Source organism: Neophocaena asiaeorientalis, unplaced genomic scaffold, assembly GCF_003031525.2.
Source record: "Neophocaena asiaeorientalis asiaeorientalis breed wild unplaced genomic scaffold, Neophocaena_asiaeorientalis_V1.1 scaffold472, whole genome shotgun sequence".
NCBI lineage: Eukaryota > Metazoa > Chordata > Mammalia > Artiodactyla > Phocoenidae > Neophocaena > Neophocaena asiaeorientalis.
This window is the reverse complement of record NW_020174426.1, coordinates 242,732-265,598: the sequence shown is the minus strand read 5'-3', so window position 1 is coordinate 265,598 and position 22,867 is coordinate 242,732. Positions and strand designations below refer to the sequence as shown.

Genomic DNA, 22,867 nt, shown 5'->3' with positions numbered 1-22,867 from the left:
ACCTCAATGAGAAGCCTGTGCACTGCAACGAAGAATAGCCCCTGCTCACCGCAACTAGAGAGCCCGCGCTCAGCAACGAAGACCCAACGCAGCCAAAAATAAAAATAAATAAATAAATTTATTACCACCAAAAAAAAAAAAAAAGAACCCAAGGAAACAGGTCCAGAGCAATTAACAGAAGATATTTCTATTTTTCATGCTTGGTTTTAGGTTCATTATAAACATTTAACTCTTGGACTGATTTATAGAAAATCATTTAAATGTTTATAAACAGCCAATAACAGGGGTGGTACATTCTGAAAATTAAAGCTCTAAAAAAGCTACAGTATTATTAGGCTTCACACAACTCATGAGCAAAATAACCCAGAGTTAAAGGCAAAGCATATATCTAAGTCAACCCCTCTGTCAAAATAACTAGTATTCCATACTCTGCCAGCCAGACAAAGAAATGACAAGAGGTTCTAAGTAAGGGCTGAATCATGCAGGGTAAACAACAGCAAAGCAACATTACTTGAGACTCCAACTAGTGGCAATTAACAATCATTTTCAAGTCAAAGCAGATTTCCTTTAAAGGCACTGCGTGCCTCATTCAAATTCCTAATAAATGAATATCAAGATAACTAGATCATCATTATTATTTTTATCATCATCATCATCATCCCTTGGGTGTAAACTGATGGTAAAAAAAATGCTCAAATGGAAGTCACCAAAAAGCATTGCCTCCCCGTTCTGGAGTGGGAGATGTGGTCTGTTCCTGCTCTCTGGAGGCCCAGGCTCAGCTTGGAACACTCTCACTCTGAAAGAGTCACTCAAGGGCACAGGTAGCAAAATCAAAGTCGGACCAGTCCAGCTACAGTGGTGGTGTGTCCAGTAGCCATGCGATCCCAAGACTGAGCCAGTGGCATGAGGGTATCTGCTGCCTCTCTTAGCTGTCCCTTAGCTTTTCTGTTGTTCCATCACCTTCTTCAACCATTCCCATATCTTCTATTTGTATTTAACACAGCCAGTCAGTTTGTACTGCTTGGCATGCAGAAACTTGACTGATAGGCTTTACCATTACACAGCCTCCCTTTTATTGTTGTTAAAATTAAACGATTTTTGAAAACATGTTTAGTTGTTCTGCTTTGGTTTTAATAACAGAATCATTTCATGTTAGTAGAAAGTTAGAAATGAGAGATCAAGACAGTGAAGAAAGTAACATTATTTATAATTCCACCACCTAGACAGAAAAAACCACAACCATTCTGGAGCACACCTTTCCAAGCTTTCAGTGGAAGTGGACATCTTGACCCCAGAGAAGAAAGCGTAGACACTGTGACCACACTGGAGATCTATGAAGTCATTAAGCCAGGGCACGGCGACCACATAACTCATCACCCAATACACTCTGAGAGTGAAAGGGCTTCTTTCCCTCCTTCCCCTATTAATAAGTCAGCCAAGAAAACAAACATAAGTTGGGGTAATCCCTGGCAAATCCAATTGTACAATTCCCCTACATATCAGAATAGCTGAGCCTACTATTTAGGAACCCCTACTTAAGAAATAGTCCCATTTGTCCAAAGAGGATATGAATTACAAATTCTTCTTACTTATTTATTATTTAGCACAACTTATTTTTACCACTTGGCAAAAAGAGAAACCTTTAAAAAAGGAGGGGGGGGAGGGGGAGGAGAAGAAGAAAAACCGAAGTCCTAGCAAATTGACAAAAATTTTTTTCGTATGCACTGGGGAACCAAAATATTCAAGTAACTCCGTTTATTTTGATATTTGCTTTACCGCAATGGTCTGGAACCAAACCCACAACATCTCCAAAGTATGCCTGTACAGGTAAAATTATTCCATGGTGTTTGAAGTCAGAATAAGGGTTTTGTTTGGTGCCTAGGGGCCCGGATTGGCTAGGAAAAGGCACTAAGGAACTTTCCTGGGTAAATCTGGACCCATATGTACATATTTAAATGTGCATACGTAAAGATTCATTGAGCTGTATACTGAAATTAATACATTTTACTCAGTTTATTACATGCTTGTTATATATCACAGAATGTTTTAAAAAGAAAACATCACAAGAACATCATGTTCATTAAATTACATTGTATGTGTTAAAAAAAAAAAGAAAATTTTAACAAAAAGCTTCTTAAACAAAAACCTACAATATAATTAGCATCAGAAAGTACAAAATATAAATAACACACCTTCCTTAAGTTAGAAAAAAGGTTGATACAATTTATCTTTGCACAGGAAGTCACTCAATAAAAAATACATACAGAACAAAAGACTTTTTCCCTGAACTATCAGGGCACCACTGAAGCAATACATCCAATTTTTCACACCCAAAATAAAGAAACACATCTTTTTGGTTTTCCCGCCTGTAAGTGGGTCAGCGCCCTTAAGAAGGCTAGAGGGGGAAAATAGCCTGAACATCAAAACATACTGTTTCAAACATACTCCTAGAAGCTGATAAGATGTAATGGGATGAGAGCAGAAAATAAAACATAATTAACAAAATCTAGTTAGAACCAGATATAGGAATAGTGCTACTCTATAATATATAGCATGAGAAAAATATGAAAGTATGAAAACTTTGAAGACAGATTTAAATACAGTGATAAATCGTTGATAAGAATAAGAAAGCCAGAGCCCCTGAGCTTTTAATCCCTCCCACCCACCCCTTGTAAGCCCGGATCTTGCTTTGTAGCAGCTTCACTGCTTCTTCACTTTTGGCTTCCTGCCCTAGTCAGCAATGGCTCCTTACCTACAGGCTACTTCCTTACCTCTTTTCTCAAAGTATTCTCTTTTGAAGATGAACCCTGTTCACATTCCGTAACACCACTGATCATATTTTACCTACAGTAAATTCAACCTCTAGATCAAAATACATTGGGCACAAACTAAAAGGTCAAAAGTAAATTTTCTATAAACTTATTTTTAGCCTTTTATGGAGCAATAGTGAAATAATCATTTTATCTGGAAGCAGTATGGAATGAACTACTTTAAAACATTTTTTCAAACCGAGTCCCAAGAATATAGAAGAGGTACAAAAAACACGCAAGGCAGCCTACATTATGCCTGGTTTACAGAGTTCCCTCCATATAAATCCTGGCCAGAAATTACAGTCAGGGACAAATGGAGGGAGAAGAAAAAAAAAAAAATTTAACTTTAAAAGCCTAAACATAGATTGTAGTTTCAGAAAGTACAGGGTGAGCTAACAGCTGACCTTTGAACCTCACTCGTCTCCAAAAATGGAAAGATTTCTGGGCGATGAGAAAGAATATTGCTTTGAAACAGCAATGTCTAAAATACATTGTCTCCATGTTTTATTTTAAATATGCTCTTGATTTTCTGTAGGACTTTACCTACTACAAATGAAAATATTTACTTGATATTTACCAAAATGTTTATTTATCAAATATTTCTATCTGATATATTTATTTACTGAATATTTACCTAAGTGTTTAAGGTACTTAAATAAAAGTAACCTTTGGCAGCACTACTCCAGTTCACAGTCTGTAATCTTTATTTTTATTATCATTTTGTTTCAGTTTTTAAAAATGTTCAATAATCATTTTGTCAAATTGGAGTGAAGAGCTGAAGGGCAAGAAGATGGAAGAACTCTAAGTGAAAACAGAGAAATGATGTTAGAATACAAAATAAATTAACTTTTTTAAAGAAGATTGTGTTGTAAGAATGGGGTGTATATTTCTTTTTGTAATTTTGCTTCTGAAGAATTCTAATCCTGATACCAAAATTAGATGGTGGCAAACTGAGGTATATAACAGGGCTGATGGGCTAAATTTAGATGTTCCTTCTCTGCAGCATCTACCAGCTCCTAGACCATTTACTGAATTGTTATCTTGTCCTGAAAACTTCATATACATTACCTTCATGTACATTATCTCAGTTAAATTTCATGAGTACCCAACTGCTATGCATTCTTATATTTGCTTTATACAGATACAGAAACTGGGGCCCAAAGAAGGTTAACTACTTGCCCAAGGTAAACAAAGTCAGTCAGTGATCCGAGCTCAATCAAAAATCTGGCCTAATTCCAAAACATCACTATTTTTCTATGCCACATTCTCTCTCCTAAAACAATACCACCCACTGCCTCTTAAGCCTCTATTTCATATCTATGATCTCCTTAAATCCTTACAATTCCATGTGAGGTGGGCATTATCATCTTTATTTTAAAAATCAGGAAAACTAAGACAAAGAAGTTAGGTAGCTAGCTAGGATTTAGTTTCTGGTTCATAGCTCCAAAGGCCATATAAGATACTCTTTCCAATGCATCATGATATTTCACAGTCACTTCCATCTTGTGCCATTATCAACCTGGTTAATGACAGACATTTCTAAGTATGCTACTTCATTTGTAAAATGAACAACATGATATCAAGTGACCCTTCCATTTTAGGGCTCTAAGTTATATGATATACATCCCCTCTTCCTTTGCCTGCCTGTGAAGAAGAGACTGGAAATTTGGGGGGGGGGGGGGATGTAGATAAAACCCCACAGCAGTAAGTAAAGCAAAGTAACCATTATTAGGTTCTAATGTATACACAAAGATCTACTCATAGGCACACAAAGTCCCATCTGAAACAAGCAACAAAAAACAATCCAGAGCTTGTGCTTTGCCAACCCAAAATGAATCATCTATTTTTAGCTTAAACCCACTCAAGAGATGGCCTAGGCTGGTCTGCAGCAGCCAACTGAACAGCTGAACAGTCAACTGGGCTCACCAATGAATCTTTAAGGCAAGTCGGATCTCCAATCCCTAAGAGTAACCTTTGGCTTGACTGCAGCTATAAAGCAAATAAAAGAACAGAAAGCTAGAAAGATTTTCAGTTTGCCAAGAAAGTAGCATTTCAAATATACAAATCTATTGCATTATGTTATTTACTCTGCTAGAAGGTGTGGCAAAGATTCAAAAAGCCTGGACATTTTTACATTCCAATCAATCCTCCAAGTCTAGATGAGTCACTTTACAGTTGGGGGATGTGAGAAGGAGCAAAGGTGGCAAGATTAAAATTAAAACCCTAAAATCACTTGCAAAACACCTTTAAATAATAAATGGTGAATTTAGGGCTGTGAACAAAGGTGACAATTTTAACAAACTCTGAACTTGAGAAACGGTATAAAACTTTGTATTTCAGTTATATAGATTATTTTATCTATAAATTAGAGCATATTATATTAATACATATATGCAGTTCAGCAGATCACCTAAATTTAAATGTGAGAACTGGCATAAATAAAATTTTCTCAATCCAATCTAGGGAGCTTTGCCTAGTATTCTGGATGCTGCCTTCAGTCTGACATTAATTGCCAAATATGCTGCCAAGGCTCATGGCTCACAGGCAATTCTACAACAGGCAGGTGTTTCCAGAAGTAAAGGGTATACCCGAGAGAAGGCGCTGGAGACCCCACTGACAGCACGGCAGTCCTTTAAGGCCTCTGAGCCCAGGGAGGTGGGGTAAAACAGCTACAAAAAGAAACACTTAGCAAGGCTTTTCAGAAGAGAGTAAAACAAGAAGATACTGCCCAGCATTTTCTCATAAAAAAGACAAAAATAACTTTTTCTTAGCGAAAACTTGCTTACTAATTGGGAAAGAAATTTTAAAACCTTTATTCAAATAAACATTTATGTTGACTATATGGGCCAAAAGATGCTCTCGGTAACAGGAACATAAAGATAGGTAAATCTCCTTGTCTCTCGCATCTAGTACAGCAGTGTAAATGGCATACTAGCAAGAAGCGCCCTCAGGGTGTGAGAGGAGCAGCTCAAAGCAGTGGCACCTGAGCAGTCGAGAGGTCAAGACAAGTCTGTTAGGAAGATAAAAGGGTGAAAGCACCAACGATGGCAGATCAGTAAGAACTCCAGATGAGGGGCACCAGATTGTGAAAGACCTACTTAAGCTACACCGAAGAGTCTCTTAAGGAACGTGATCCTGGAGGTGGGGCAAAGGGCAAAGGGGAGAGGCCAGCAGCGGTCAGAAAGAGACAGAGCAGTATCTGAGGCCAGAGCCAAGGAATGGCTGAGTAAAAGCAGTAAGAAAAGTCACAGGGGAGCAGACGAATTTGGCAAGAACTTCTGCAAAGGAATCGACAGGACCTAGTGACCAACTAGATGTAAACTGTAAGGAAAATGAGATACATTAACGCTGAGGCTTTTGAGTCTACAGACAGTTATAAATATTCACTTTTTTTTAATTAAAATAAGCAGAGTGGGGCTTCCCTGGTGGCGCAGTGGATGAGAGTCCGCCTGCCGATGCAGGGGACACGGGTTCGTGCCCCGGTCTGGGAGGATCCCGCATGCCGCGGAGCGGCTGGGCCCGTGAGCCATGGCCGCTGAGCCTGCGCGTCCGGAGCCTGTGCTCCGCAAGGGGAGAGGCCACAACAGTGAGAGGCCCGCGTACCACAAAAAAAAAAACAAAAACAAAAACAATAAAATAAGCAGAGTGACAAAATTTTAGAGTCAGAAGGGCCGTTCCCAGTCACAGTGGGCCCCAAAGCTGTAGAGCCTGGCAGTTAAGAAGTAACATGAGCAAGAAGCCTGGCAGAGAGGTGACAGTGGCTCCAGCAGCTGCTACAAAGAACAGCTTGAAAATTACAGATACATCTCAGCAAACTGCTCACTATCTGCTGGGATAAGATTAGGGGGCTTCCTTTTATCCTTGTATAGACCTCACAAAGTTTCCTGTTGCCTTCTGCTTTCTTTCAAAGATACTTATGATGTACTTTTAAACGCGCAGAGGCGGGTTATGCACAGGGTAATTTTTGTCATTGACCCAAGAGCACATAAGGTCAGCCATAAACCAAAAGGATTATTTATTCTCTTTCCCTCCCCCTACAAATACATTTTACAAGGCAGAAAAGTGAAGCACAGACTGGCCATATAACCTATCTACCCGCACAGTGAGGAAGGATTAACAAGATAATGAGTTTGGTTTAGGGCGCGTTGAATTTTGACGTTCCAGCAGACATTTAGGTAATGGTGTAAAGTAGGCAGCTGGATATGTATGTCTGTAGCTCAGAACGGAGAGCTGGAGGTATAAATTCAGCAGTCAGCTCACAGATGGTACTCAACACCATGGCAACGTGAGAAATGAAACATGAAAGGTGAGACCATCTTCGGAGAGAATGCATGAGAAGAGAAACAGACCTCAGGCTGAAACCCTGAGGAAGGGCCAACGTATGCAATAAAGAAGAAATCAAAAGAGAAACTGAGAAGGATCACTTTTACCTCATCTTCTGTTCCAATTTCTACGCTAACAAAGAAACCTTCTGTATTTAGCATATCTATCTATTTTAGTGCCAGATATTTTGGATACTGAAGACAATCAACTATAAATTTTACCAATTTTGAAAGGTGGCCAGTTAGTGACAACAATCTTTCATTTGCCCAGAACTGTCAGGAGAAAAGGGATTGCCTAAGAGTGAAATCTTCTGATCAGTGGCATTTACAGAAAAGGGAAGCTTTCCCTTTATGTGAATGGTTCGCAGAATCAGGTAGCTGAGTGTGAAGCACTGAGATACACAACGGTTAACCAGGATGAGCGATAGGGTAGAAGACAGCAGAAGTGTGAATTCTGTCCATGTGTGCTAGTTATACCTGCTCTGTTTCACGGCAAAGGTTGGCACTCCTAATCTCTTTCCTTTTTGGTACTTACATGTTGAAGTTACTGGAGAAAGAAATGAAGAGTATGAACTCTTATTAAATGCATGCAACCTGACTCAAGACACCTGCTACATAAAAATACTCAAAATCTCTGTTTTCAGACAATGTGCCCTGAGCACAGGGGTTGGAGCTGCAAAACATGGCTCTGAGGGTACTTTTACCACTAACTGAGGTGTGACATTGTTAAGTCGTAAACATACTGGTTTTCTTACCTACAAAGTGGGAATAGAACCATCTACAGTATGCTTCTACAAGCATTTCTTAAAGAATGAAGAGTGAATAGGAAAATGTGCTGTAAAACGAAAGGCATTTAACATTATTTCTTCCATGCTCTGGTTAGAGCAGATATAAAAAAACAGTACTAGTATAATTTAAAATAATCATTCTTGGTTTTCTTAAAGAAGAGAAAGGGAACTGGGCAAACCAACTGCATTATGCAATGTTCCAGGACTCCAAATTTAAATACTGCAAGTTACTGGTTTACAAGAATCCTCTGGAATCTTAGATGCATCACTTCACTATTTCAGGCATCACTTTTTCTTATGCAAAAAACAAGGGTGGTGGATACAGTGGATCTCCAATTTCCCTTCTTGCTATGATAATTTTCATCATTACATTCATCTATATATGCCTGGTCAAAAGAACGAGTTAAATGCTTTTGATTAATGAAAATGAATCGTTATAACTGAGCCGCATCATTCATAAACGCACTTTTACCTGCACCATCTCAACTATATTAAAGTTAGAGGGAAAATAATAATGTTGATAATGTGGCGATTGCTCCAAACATTTCTTTCAATAAGCCTATGACTTGGAACGACACGAGACATGACGATAAATCTTCGATTCCTTCACATGAGTTCTTGTTGCCCATGTGCTTCTCAAAGCATGATTCTATCATGGAGCTGAATGTTATTCTAATGTTTAAATTTAAATACATTATTTTGCACCACATGCCCTCAAATGCAAACAGTGCAAGAAAAGAAAAACTTATGTGTTGTATCACTGGAGAAAAGGCTGCTGTCATGATGTCAGTCATTACATAATTTCACATTTGCAGACATACAGCTTTTAACTTACGTACATGCAAGGAGTGATGCCACTGAACGCTTAATGGGAATTTTAAAGTTCAGAGTTACATAAAGTACCAAGTCACATCAGGTAACTAGAGAATGCCTCAACTTTAGAAAAATTAACGTCTGTGGATCCACTTTTAAAATATTAAATTTGAAGAAATTTCTTGGAAAATGCTTGATTTGCATTTATCTAAAAGTATTTCTACAAACAGATACTTCATAACATCTAGTCCTAAGAAACAGAAGGCCTTTAATGTTCTCCATAAAAATCTGTGATTCCATTAAACAATCAGATGGGTGATTAGCGGTAAGTTTTACTACTATGAAAATCAGTTCCATCTTTATCATAAACCATTAAATATTTTACAGTAACACTGAGAGAAGCGGGGGATAATAACTATTTTTCCTCAGGGGACCACAAAATAGGGCCTAAGCTGCTGCTGGGAACATGGCTGACTTCAGGGCAGCAACAGCAGCAGAAACTTCTAAGGGGGATGTGACCATGGAGGAACAAAGCGAGGGTGAACTGGACACTGCACAGCTCATAACACACAAGTTCTTGATTTGTTCACTGTGAAACAGATATTTGCATCTACAGTGAAAGAGAAGTATACAAAGATACCACAACAGCAATAAATCCATCAATACACTCGCCCTTCACCTACAAAAGCTCAGAAAAAAATGACAGTCCTAAACTGAAAAGAAAACCACATATAACAAACCAAGGTGTTTACGTATTGTATCACAGGCAGCCAAGCATTCCTCTAGAGAAGTCCTTCCTTTATTCAAACAGACTGTCAAATTAAAACTAATAAAATATGCAAAAAGCAAGCAAGCATTGAATCTCTTTTTCTTAAAAAGACTGAGCTGAGCAACAAAATAAAAATCTTTCTTCCACAATTCTATGTTTAATCCCATCACACTTGCTTTTCCATAAATGAATATAACTTTGTAGTCAACGTAACTGTAAACCTTCTTCAGCCCAGCATTAAACAGAGGCTCCTCCTGCAAGCTAAGGATTATCCTGACCCTCAAAACAGGATGTCCCTTTTCATCCGGAGTCCAAAGAATACTATCATAAATCACTACTAAACTGTTAAGGGGGGTTGGGGGGAGGCTAGTGAGGGGAAAAGGCTAGTGAGGGAGACAAGAACTGATTTTCAAAATCAAATTTTGTTTTCTCTTTTTGGCCGTGCCGTGGGTCATGCAGGACCACCAGGGAAGTCCTTGGGTTTTTTTTTTAAGCTCTGGCTAAAACAATATCAAGAAGAACAAACTGAGAATAATCTGTGTATGTGTATATGTGTTGAATAGCTTAAACCACGAATTCATCAGATAACATAGACTTGGAAATTTGTCTATCTCATTTTATCTTTCTCTTTAAAACCGAACATTTAGGAAACTAAGTTATTGCTTTTCCTATTAATAAGACACGGTTAAGTTAGTAGAACATTAAAAAGAAGACTTAAAATTTAGTTAAGTGGTGGCTTCCCTGGTGGCACAGTGGTTGAGAGTCCGCCTGCTGATGCAGGGGACATGGGTTCACGCCCCGGTCCGGTCGTACCAAAAAAAAAAAAAAAAAAAAAAAGAGGAAGGGGGACTAAGCAAAAACTAAAAATATGTGTATCAAAGGACAAATAGTGAATGCAATTTCCTTTATATGACCAATCTGAGTTAAAATAAAGGAAATAAACTCTTTTACCCATACACTATAATACTCTCAGCATAAAAAGAGCAAAATAACAAGAAAATGGAATAGGATAGGGTGAAGATCAGGAAAGAAAAACAATAAGGAGGGCTTCCCTGGTGGTGCAGTGGTTAAGGATCCACCTACTAATTCAGGAGACACAGGTTCAATCCCTGGTCCTGGAATATCCCACATGCCACGAAGCAACTAAACCCATGCGCCACAACTACGGAGCCTGTGCTCTAGAGCCCACGAGCCACAACTACTGAAGTCCATGCACCTAGAGCCGGTGCTCCACAACTAGAGAAGCCACTGCAGTGAGAAGACCGCGAACCGCAACCAAGAGTCACCCGCGCTCCCCGCAACTAGAGAAAGCCCGTGTGCAATGAAGCAATGAAGCAATGAAGACCCAAAACAGCCAAAACTAAAACAAATAAATAAATTTATAAAAAATATATATAATTATTTTCTAAATGAAAAAAGAAAGATTAAAACAACAGAGGTCACGGGCATTCTCATCTGAAAATATTATTCAGTGCTTTAAATTTTAAATTAAAGTCAAATAAAATTTAAAATTTATTCTTTGGTCATGAGAGCCACTCATCTGATGCTCTGTAAGGCATGCCTATATTATAGAACCTTCCATCACTACAGAAAGTCTATTGTACAGCACTGGCCTGGAATGTTTTAAATAATTTACAGAAGTGATGCTTTATATATCCACCAGGAAAAGACTTCTGTCACAAATTGTTGATAGAACATTTTGAGACGAACATTTCGTATTTTTAATATTTCATATTCATGATTATCAGGAATCTTGCAATCATGATTAACCATATACAACATAGAAAAAATACTTAAGGTTCAGCAGGCCAACTATCTGTCTTTAGAGTATCTCTACCCATCCAAACAAATAAGGAACCACCCTCTTTTTAAAGCCTTGAAGAAAAACATATTTCATAGCCTCTCTTGGTAATCCTCCCAGAATCAAGGAATTCATCTGCCCTCTCTCACTCAAATGGTAAATACTGCTATAATTTTTCTACCCATTTCCAGAACAGAAGAACATTTGGCCACCAACTCTACAGGATATACTGCAACCTTCAATCTTAGAAGAAAAAAAATGCATTTCTTTGAACTTCCTTAAAAGACCTTACTTTATGCCCTAAGGAGCATGTACCTGTTCTCAACATAGGCAGAACACCTCCCTTACTGAAACCTTTCAATGATCCTTGTAAACGACAGCACAGAATTCAAAAACCTTACCACTGCATAGAAGAGTCCTCGCCACCAGAGTACATCATCTCTCTCTCACCTATCTTCCAATCTTTTCCTCCACCTCCTTCCCAGCCTTATGGAATTATTTAGAGCTCCCAGACGGTACCTCGACATTTCATTTCACTATGACTTCTGCCGTGCTGCTTCCTCCGCCTGCAATGCTAACCTGACGACTTGGACTTTAGATTCTGGTCCTCCTTCTCTACACTCCCTAGCCCTACTCTCCCCAAAAGATTCAAACTCCAGCATTTTGTCAAAAGGAAGATCTTGACGAAAAAGGTGATTAAATTTTGCAATAGTCAGTGAATACTTACTGAACATCCACAAGGCTCTGGTTTAACAAGGAAGGTTTGAGAATCTTAATTCCTGTATCTTAAAAAAAATAATAAAACAAAAAGGGAAAACCAACCATCTGTGTTGAATGTTATGTCATCTGTCTGGAGTGAGAAGCTTAGATCATTTAACTTCTTGAAATCTCTTAAAAATTAAGATTCATCAGCATGAACACTAACTACACCCAAGGCATTTATCAATAATAAATGCCTAAGTGAATACAACAGTTGAATGTGTCTTATATCTTGTTAAAGTGGATCGTACTGACCTCACTTTCACTTATGAACAACCCGATGGAAACACCAAAGGGACCACAACAACATTTGGCTTTACTAGAGGGAAGAGGCAAGGAGCAGAGGGACTGATAAGTCGACGCCGCCTGGCATATTGCTCAGAGTCATCTATACAACACTCAAAAAGAGACTAATGTAAGAATCCCAAATCAGCGTGTAAACAAAAAGGTTCATTATACACTGCCAGTGAGAGTGTAAAGCTGCACTTTCTGGAGGCAATTTAACACTCTCTATCGAGAACCTCACAAGTTGGTTTTGTAAGTGATTCCATTTCTAAGATCAAGACTCAATAAATAAAATTATGGTACATCCATCCATATCATGGAATCAGTCCTGTGCAGCCTTTTAAAATTACAGCATTTTAAAAAAATGATGCTATTGAAGATTACTTAATAACATCAGGAAAACTGCATAAGTGTAAAAAGCTAATTCCAAAATAATTTGTCAGTATGATACTGGGTTTCTTGTTGGTGATGGTGTTATTAATGTTTAAGTAAATCTGCTTAAATTTTATAGGTATACGTTACACTAAGACAAAAATTAAACTTAAATTAATAACCGTGACTTACCTTTAATGATAAAAGCATGGTGCTTTTTGTTTACTTTTTAATCTGAATTTTCTAAAATGAATAAATGTTATCTTCTGAGATATGTGGGAAAGATTATGTTAATAATAATAATCGTAATTATGGAAAGTTTGCTTCACCTGAATAACTAAACTAGTATATTTTCTCCTTACAGATAATAAGAGCAATGTAACGTTTTTTTTCTTTTGTTTGGCTGTCGGAAAACATAAAGCCAGATTTGTCAGTCACCTTCAGGAGCTGCACAGCAAACACCACATATTGGGGTGTGCATCTGACTGTCCTCCCTCGAAACCTTCTACCCTGACCTGAATTTTCTCTGACCCTTTCTCTACTGCATTGTAGATATTATTCTAGCTAGCCTCAAAATCTTTTTTGTGGAGAGTGATGGAGGCAAAGAGGAAAAAGAAGGAAAGGGGGAAAGGAGAAAAAGGATGAGGTGGCAGTTGTACAAGCAGAACACTGTTCTACCTCTGTAATTTTCAGATTATTTACTAAAGTTTAAGTTCCACCATAATGGGTACGTAATAAATATTTGTAGAATAAATAAATGAAGATAACAACTCCCCAATTTGAGAAATGCATCTCTTTTGGGGGTTCTTCCTACTCTAAACAGTTGATATCTTACTGAATTTTTGGTATCTTAGTATGTGGTTATTAGAGGAGTAGTCACCAGTGCTTTTGCACGTTTGAAATGTCAGAGAAACCCGTAAACACATCGCTTAACAAGACAATTGTTTGACTTGTATTCTATAGATAATGCTTAGTACTCACAGGATTTGAAACTCAGCAAATCTGCGCAGGTCTGTGGTTCACAAATTGTAAATCAATGTGCTACAGTACAGTAGAAGAATGTTTATCATGAACAGAATTTAGATAAGATGCTTTTTTTTTAAATGACTGGTACAAGTTTGTTTTGTTTTTTAATCTGCACCATCATTTAAAATAAGAGATGTTACAAGAAAAGCAAATTTTCAACTTTTCCTAAAAATCACAAGAACTGGCACAACTTGGTCTGTATTTCAACATGGCAGTTATCAGCAGAAGCTGTCACCTCTTTAGATGCGGTTGTGGTCTCCAGGTTGCCAGAGTCCCCAAGAGGCCCTCATCGCTCATTTATACTGGCCGTCGGGAGACAACTGTGTTTGTAACTCTGCACACCACAGCACTAGTCTTAATATAAGTTCCCCCAAAATGCAATTACTGGTTATTTGTAATTCTTTCAAAGAGTGCCAATGGCCTCCCACCATAGAGTCCTCCATGATACAGTAACTCAGCACTGCACACCCAAGAAAACGACCAAGGTATGTCAGGGTTAAAGCCACCCACCAAACCCTCTTCTGCTTTTGTGCTGCCGTTGCTGCTCCCTGATTTCCCAATAACTGAGTGGCTAGTACACAGCAGCTGCTGATAAATGTTGGATGGATGAATGGAGGATGGATAGATGACAAATGTAATCTATACTAAAATTAGTCTTAATTTCTTCCAACTACTGGCACATAAAGAATTCTGCCTCAAAGGGAATCTGCAATATGATTATTTAGAGCTATTTTTTATTGGTGCCATTGTTATTCTTTTTTTTTTTTTTTCATTGTTATTCTTATGATAGCTGCTCACATTTGTTCAAAACTTCCCTGAACAACCATTTTGGGGGAAGGGGGTTCCCAAAGTGAAGAAGTGCCACTGCTGGTATATAAAATAATCTTAGGTGATACTCTGGATTAGGTATTGAATCACATACTGAGAAAACTACTCCTTTCCCAAGTTTCTTTAAATCTTTCTAAGTATATCAAAGAGCAAGTCTCACTTTGGAGCTAACACATAACTTAAGTGCTTTTATGACACTGGCCAATTTAATTTCCCTTGTAAACAGAGGGAGCATATGGCTCAGGCCTGAAGCCTTTATCAGACAACAGAATCTAGACAGGATTTAACCATAACTGTTTTTAAAGGCAAATGATACTGTTTCTCCCGTTCTGGTAGTGATAGAAAGATTCCCTTTTAAAGAAAATTAACATTTAAAGAGCATTATAAAATTTTATGTCGTATGTATTTTATCACAGTAAAAAATTAAACAAAAAAAGATATTAAGTAAATAACAGTAGAGGGTGGAGTGCAACCATGACAAAACACCAAGATGATATTCAAAATACTGACATTTGGGAAATAAAAGGCTATATGGCTTGATGTTACCAGTATGGCGCAAAGATGGAAAGTGTTCAGATTTACTTTAATTTCTATTTTATATTAAAACAAATGTAAAAAAAAAAGAAAAAAATATATATATAAAATAAACTGTGCATTTTTATGGTGATAGAAAAACCTAAGATTTGTAATCTTGACAGTTCGTAAGAGTTAAATTAGCTTATGACTATACTTGACCATATGATTATATACATATATAATTGACTATCTATAACAATATATGGCTATAATTTATTAATCTATGCCAATACCATAGAAATAGATATCTCCCTATAACGTAAAAAGTCTTCCCACAAAGTTCATAATTTATAAGCTGCAAATGATGACATAAAATAAAAATATTTTGTGCTGAGAGCACTTCTATATTTAAGATCATAAGTTGGGGCGAATAGTAAGTAAACCAGTAAGAAGACCAAATGTCACCAATACTCCCCACTGTCAAACAGCAGCTGTGACAAATGCTGCAAAGGAGAGATGCATGATTCTGTAACGGTTATAACAGGCGTAATTTGACCTAGGCAGGGCTTCCTTGAAATGAGAGGGCTGGGAGCAGCAAAACAGCAAGGCAGGGGGAACATGACCAAAGTCAAGGAGTCTGAGTCTAGGCTGGAGAGTACAGGTGCTCAATGGCCCAGGTATGGAGTTTACCTTTATGCCAAGAACAATGGGAAGACAGCAGAAGAGTTTGTAAAGTGGAGTTACCTACCTGAGCAGATCTGCATTCTGAAAGGCTTGCTCTGGCTGTAACGTGGCAAGCCTCCCAAGAGGCATCAGGAAACAGAATCAAAGTTTAAACAGGTTACAAACTAACAAAATAATTTAGGAACTGCATCTAGACCAAAACATACCAAAATGTCATAATTTCTTCGTCAGATCTGTGTGGCCTACCTGCATCAAGAGTTTTAAAGGAGAGAGGACTGAAGCTCCAGGGAGGGGTTCTCAGGGTGGGGTGGCTGAGTACCAACAACTGCTGGGTTCTGGTCACTTCCCTGCTTCCCAGTCCAAGCTTGTCTTTTGTATGTTTTACCCGAGAGGTTTCTAATAAGGGTCAACTGAAGAAATGGTTTTGTTACTGAAACTAAATCTGAAAACTGATGTTAACACCCGTGGCCTCTAAGACCCAGGTAAAAGACTAGACTAGAAGCAGTCTGTGGGAGAGCAGTACCTCAGATGACTACACCCTATGGTTCCTGTTTGGTCTAAACTTCTCATTGTGATCTTCTTCATAAGAGATGGTACTCGGAAATAGTCCCCTATTTGCTTCTAATCCTCCTCCAAAAGGTTGAAACTCTGGGTCACCCTGGCACACCAACCAGAATGCTACAAGAGAAAGGAGGAAAGGAGGGAAGGGAAAAGGAAAGGGGAGGGAAGAGAGAAAGAATACACAGTACCAGGTGGCAAGGCCTTAGAGCACAGCTGGTGAGGGTGCAGACTGGCACGTTCACTTTGTAAAGCTGGCAATACCCACCGAAGCTCAGCAATGGCGCTCCCAGGAACGACATGCAACAGAAATGGTATGCAAAGGTTCATTCGCCAAAAGACATGTATACAAAGGCTCGCAGAAGCACTATTCCTAACAGCCACCACCTGCAAACATCCCACATGCTCATCAACAGAATGGATTATCTACTGTGAGGTATATTCCTATGGTGAATACTGTACAGCAATGAGACTGAGTCAATTACAGCTACACATGAAAACACGGATGAATCTCACATAGGTAACATCAGGAGAAGATGGACCAAAAGACTACACAGAGGGTTTCTGTTTATATATAAAATACTCAAAAACAGATAAAACAACTGACTAGGGGCTTCCCAGGTGGCGCAGTGGTTGAGAGTCCGCCTGCCGATGCAGGGGACGTGGGTTCGTGCCCCGGTCCGGGAGGATCCTTCATGCCGCGGAGCGGCTGGGCCCGTGAGCCGTGGTCGCTGGGCCTTCACGTCCAGAGCCTGTGCTCCGCGGCGGGAGAGACCGCAGCAGTGAGAGGCCCGCGTACCGGAAAAAAAAAAAACTGACTAGTCATGTGCAGAAATAATCTCAATTTCTACCTTAATACTAAAGCCCAAAATTAATTACAGGCTTAAATATGAAGAGCTGAAAACTTCTAGAAGTAAGCATAGCAAAAACCTTAGTGACCTTGGGCTTGGCAACGATTTCTTAGATACAACACATAAACCACAAACTACACAAGAAAAAAATCAATAAACTGAATATTATAATGATCTGTGATCTATGCACTTTCCCATCTACAATTTAAATACTACAAAATATTAAATAAAAGCAGAAGAAAGCATAAAGACTGAATAGATGGAAGACAACCCAGTCAGCCACTGTCAACTCAGCTCACCACTCAAGAAAAACTACATCTCAAATACTTCTATCCTGCAAATACAGAAACAAAGCCAAGAGTGGCAGAGTTGAGGGGTGGAAAAGGAAAAAATAGTTATCATTAGCTGCCCGTCCTAGCCTTTGAGTTGGAATGGGAAGGGGACAGGTCCAATGAAGAAAGCATCTGTTATAAAATTTGGCTCTCCTCCCACGACTACTCTTAATTCACCACAGAGACATGGAGGAAAATATACTCAACATAAGAGCAAATAAAAGACACCTTGATCCTGGATCGTTTTCCACTGAACATCCTTTACTTTCTTTCTTCATCTAGTCCCATCCTTATTTATTTATTCTCTCCCTTCTGTTCTCCTGATTCTTCCAGACATCTCTTTTTTGCTTTCTGCAACCATGCATTACTATCATATGTCCTTTTCTCTTCACTGAAGAGGCTCCAAGTTAAGAAAAGGAATTAAAATATATACACAAAAATAGCACAGGTTCTTTATGTTATTTCAAATGCCCTTATACTGGGGGAGGGGCAACATACCAATCTCATCACTTCTCACCAATTCTGTTTATATAGCATTGGTAGAATATAAGCCACAGCATAATTATTTTTATGATACTTTCTCCCTCTCCCTGTTTCTCTTCTTTAAAAGGTAGCTAGCAACTTCTCAAGTCAACTATGTGCTAGCTATGTGGGATGCTAAAGATATAGGATACTACTTCATATCTATTCCAGTATAAGGACCCCTTTTAACACCAAAAAATGTCAAAACCACATACACAACAAGAGATGATCCTTTTAGTATCCGTTCCCTGAGAAAATGCAATCCTACAAAGGCACCGATATTTCATTAACTTTTGACTAATTGTGAACCTTATTAATCACAACATCCATTCACATTTTACAATAGCAGATGTGAGCAATGCTTAGTGTGAGTGCAGATTCTCAGCTTCTCAAGCCCCTTATCTCAGGACCTCCTCAACCCTCCATGGACTCAGCCTAGATGGACTGGGAAGCATAGCTCTCAGCACTCTGGGCTCAACTCTTCTGTATTAAGTATTGTCTGATTTTGTTCATGATTCACTGAAGAAGTAGTAATAGAGTTTGAAAAAATTTGAGGCAGAGTGAAGTGTTTTCTGTTCACTCAGGACCTTTCTGGGAATGATTTAATCAGCGTCTCCCTACAGCACACCCTGCTTTCTCCTCTCTTAGAACTAGTATCTGAAAATGTTTAATAAATGATTACTACCTTTCTTCCAGCTCTTACCATTATTACTATATGCCTCTTCCCCACCTACTCTAACCCCATAAATTTCCACATCCCTGGAGTGTTCTAGCTAGGAAAAGGTAAGAAGAAACAAAAACTTGAAAAACCTAATTTTTGCATCAAATAAATTTTTACAGCTTTTTTTTTTTACATTAAGTAGCGGCAGATGAAGAACTAAAATTATGCTCGACCCTTGTCTCTACCATGGTTAAGCTGAATATAATCCATCTATCCAACAGCAGCTCAATTAAAAGGAAAATATTCACTGTAGGGTTTATTCCTAAAATCTGCAGAAGGGCACTCTCTTGCAACAGATATGTCTTCCTCTTAACTGGCAATAACATACAAATCAGGCTCATTTGTTTTTTTATTCATTCAATAATGTTCTCTGTCCTTAATTTTAAAAATGGGTAAGCTGACATTTTTCTCTCTCTCCAAAATATAAAACCAAAAACTAAATTACAACTTTTGTCACCCCACTGTTTTTTGTCTTATGAGTCAGCCATTCGGAAAAGAAGTGCTCCACACCTCCCCTGCTAAATGATATTCAATGGACACCCCTCCATTCTGTTAAAGGTTAAAAAAAAAAAAAAAAAAGAATTTATATTTCAAGGTGGTATTGAGATTTGTTAAGATAACATATTTTCAGGGCTTCCCTGGTGGTGCAGTGGTTGGGAGTCCACCTGCCAATGCAGGGGACGCGGGTTCGTGTCCCGGTCCGGGAAGATCCCACATGCTGCGGAGCGGCTGGGCCCGTGAGCCGTGGCCTCTGAGCCTGCGCGTCCGGAGCCTGTGCTCCGCAACGGGAGAGGCCACAACAGTGAGAGGCCCGCGTACTGGGAGAAAAAAAAAAAAAAGATAACATATTTTCTAATTCAGGTCACAGAAAAACTTCAAATCTCCATTACAATATAACTTAAATCATATTTGTATGTATTCTCAATGAATGATCCTTAAGAGTCTACAAAAATAAAGTCTGTTTTGCTTTTCCCATTTTACAATACTGTCTGGAAAAAAAAATAATTCAACCACTACCAGCTGTCACAGGACTAGCAATTCTCATTAAGCGGGTGGAAAATATGAGATGGAAAGACTATTATGAACATCTGTTTATATATCTATCACATTTTGTACTTAAAAACATCGTTCCTCCACTCGGTTGTCTGAGATATCATATCAAACTATCACTCTAGGGGACTTCCCTGGTGGTGCAGCGGTTAAGAATTCGCCTGCCAATGCAGGGGGAGACGGGTTCGAGCCCTGGTCCGGGAAGATCCCACATGCCACGGAGCTGCTGCGCCCGTGCGCCACAACTGTTGAGCCTGCGCTCTAGAGCCTGCGAGCCACAACTACTGAAGCCGGTGCGCCTGGAGCCCGTGCTCTGCAACAAGAGAAGCCACCGCAATGAGAAGACCGCGCACCGCAATGAAGAGTAGCCCCCGCTCACCGCAACTAGAGAAAGCCCGCGCACAGCAATGAAGACCCAACACAGCCGTACATACATACAAACATAAGATCATGCTATACTGCAGACAGTGAACAAAAATCAATCGTGACAAATGATAACTTGGTTTCTCACAAGTAGCTTCTCCCCTCTTTAAAGAAAAACAGGGTCTCTTCATCCTTTTTACCAAAGAATACGTGGGAATACTGACTATGGGTAAATGCCAAATATCATTAAGACTCATGCCATGCTTCAAATAACTATTTAAAATAAAACAAAGACTTAAGAAATTTAGGTGATTAGAGAACAAGGAATTGCAGAATGTGGTGGTAATGCTACATGATACTATAAACTATTAAATTGCTGGGGCAAATATAGTCTTCCTAAGCCATGAATGTTTTTTTTAAAATTCAGATTCTTGTTTTTCAAGTTCTTCCAAATAAAATAAAAAGACAAATGATGACCATGATTGTATAATTTATTTAAAGGAGGGGGAGAAAAGAGTAATTTCTATTTTTAATATTTCTACATTAATAAAACAACTTCTATGTTGGCAAAGTGTTGGCTTAGCCATAAGCTACATTTATACCCATTAAGTCAGCATATCACAATTGCCAAATATATGTGTAAGCACCCCCCAAAAGAGTAACAAACAAAGCAAGCAAGCTCTGGTAAAATGTGTATAGAGTTGTCATAAGCACAGTGGCAGATTTCTAAACTTTAAAATCATGTCTGCATTCATCCTCCCTTTTCATCAAATTTAACCACAGGAACTTAGGTGAAACAATAATAATAATTTTTAAATAAATATATGTAATCACCAATTATTTTAGAATCTTTCCTTATAAGAGTGTATTTTAACTACAAAAACCTCACCCATTCCTAACTTGTTTCTCAATAATATTCACCCATTCTGTTTAACCTTCAATTTCTCAATAGAGAACACATGCTACTCAAAAAGCCAACGTAATTATTGTTGTAATGCCATGAAGAATGCTCTTCCTAGTAACAAAACTCTAATATTACAGTTGGTACCCGGTACGTTCACTATTTACACCACCATCATCTCCCCTTCCCATCACCACCATTTTACTGGCAGAATATTCACAAGGCTGAAGGTTGTTTTTCACCTCAGCAAAGAGAATGCTTAAAATTGGATGGCTAGCCACAAACCAGAAGTTAGAAGCTACATAAAAATAAACACAAATGTGTCTAAATTTTTCTATGTTCAACCTCTAAAGAAAGCAGTAACATCCTTCCTTATTCATAATTCCCTAAATTAAAGCCAGGAGCCTTTCACCCAAATATACTAATAAATTGATTTAATGTCATCATTTTGCCATCACATCATGTTCTCCATACACTAGTGTACTATAATTAAATTCATTTTACCATGCTGGGTTCTTCACCTCCTATTTTCTTTCCAGGGTTTTTCCTATATCATTCTTTAACTACCAAAGTATTTCTCCATAATATTTTCCTAAATATTAAATCTATGAACAAAAAGACAACCCTGAAGACTAACCAGGGAAAAGATAAATCAACACACCTTAATACAAAATACCAACATTACGTATAGACTATTAGGCAACCAACAGAAAGGTAAGCATCAGCTGTATGCCCAAGAACCTCAATTTAAAATATTATGTAGTAGAAACAATTTTGGTAAACAGAAGTGAACACACATTTACATATCAAAATAGGCAACTATAGACCCATTTCTGACTTGAGAGAAACATATCTTAATTCTGTTTATTAAGTAAAATAGGTATTTTATGAAAATATCTCCTTAGAGGTATAATCATTCGATTGACAGATAAAATAATTGCTTTAAAAATACTTCTGAGTCATTTCGTCCTTACCTGCAGGCATGAACCATTACTGCATGCAGTGACTGTTCCATTTCCTAGCACAGACTTGAAGAAGCATCATATCTCTCTTTCAGAATGTGACTAATATGTGGGTTTGCAATTCCTAAGCTATTTACAAATGGCACTCCCTTTCCACATAAGAAAATATTTAATACAACCGAAAGCTAAGTATTTTTAACCTAGATCTTACAAACAATATTGGTAATTTTGTGTAGCAACAACCTCAAAATACAGGAAACAAACCTAGTACTAGTATTTCCTTAAAGAATGCAAGATTTCTGTTTATTTTTTAGTTAAGGATATTATTTTTTAAAGCCTTCAACAGCTGTCACACACGAACCACCAGTCTGCTGTGTTATGGTGTGCATGCTGCAGCTGATTAGGCTTCACTATTTTTTTTTAAAATCAATTAGCCTTTGTAAAAGCAGAACAGCTTACCGAAATACACGTCTTCAAAACAGCACAATGACCAGCATGCAATACGATACGTTATATAGCAAACTTGACAAGAAAAAAATACACCCTGATTTGTTTCTTAGCAATGCTACACCATTAATTGTTCATGCAAGAGATGTAGCTGTACCTTTCTGAAGAGGACGACTTCTCAGAGTTAACTGACATCAGCAGCTCAATCTTCTGCTTGATTTCTGGAAAAATCAGAAAATATTCACAACCAAGATTGCCTGCCCTTGCTTTCAAGCCTTATATCAAGAGATTTTTCTTCCCTAATCCCTTTTGTTCAAAATGAGGCCACAAGATTCGCAGTACTTCTGTTAGGACTGGGATTCAATGGTGCTCTAAAGGGAAAAAGCT

The 22,867-nt window shown here is 38.3% G+C and overlaps 1 protein-coding gene across 5 annotated transcripts in view; it reads right to left on the bottom strand.

Annotated features, from left to right (window-relative positions):
• SRPK2 (SRSF protein kinase 2) overlaps window positions 1–22,867 on the bottom strand; it is a 127,262-nt gene extending 104,395 nt beyond the window's left edge. For all 5 annotated transcript variants that reach the window (XM_024756708.1, XM_024756713.1, XM_024756710.1 and 2 more), the window contains exon 1: window positions 22,638–22,867. In XM_024756708.1, coding sequence (XP_024612476.1) covers window positions 22,638–22,675 — 38 coding nt within the window. In that variant the 5' untranslated portion in view covers window positions 22,676–22,867. The remainder of the gene's footprint in view (window positions 1–22,637) is intronic.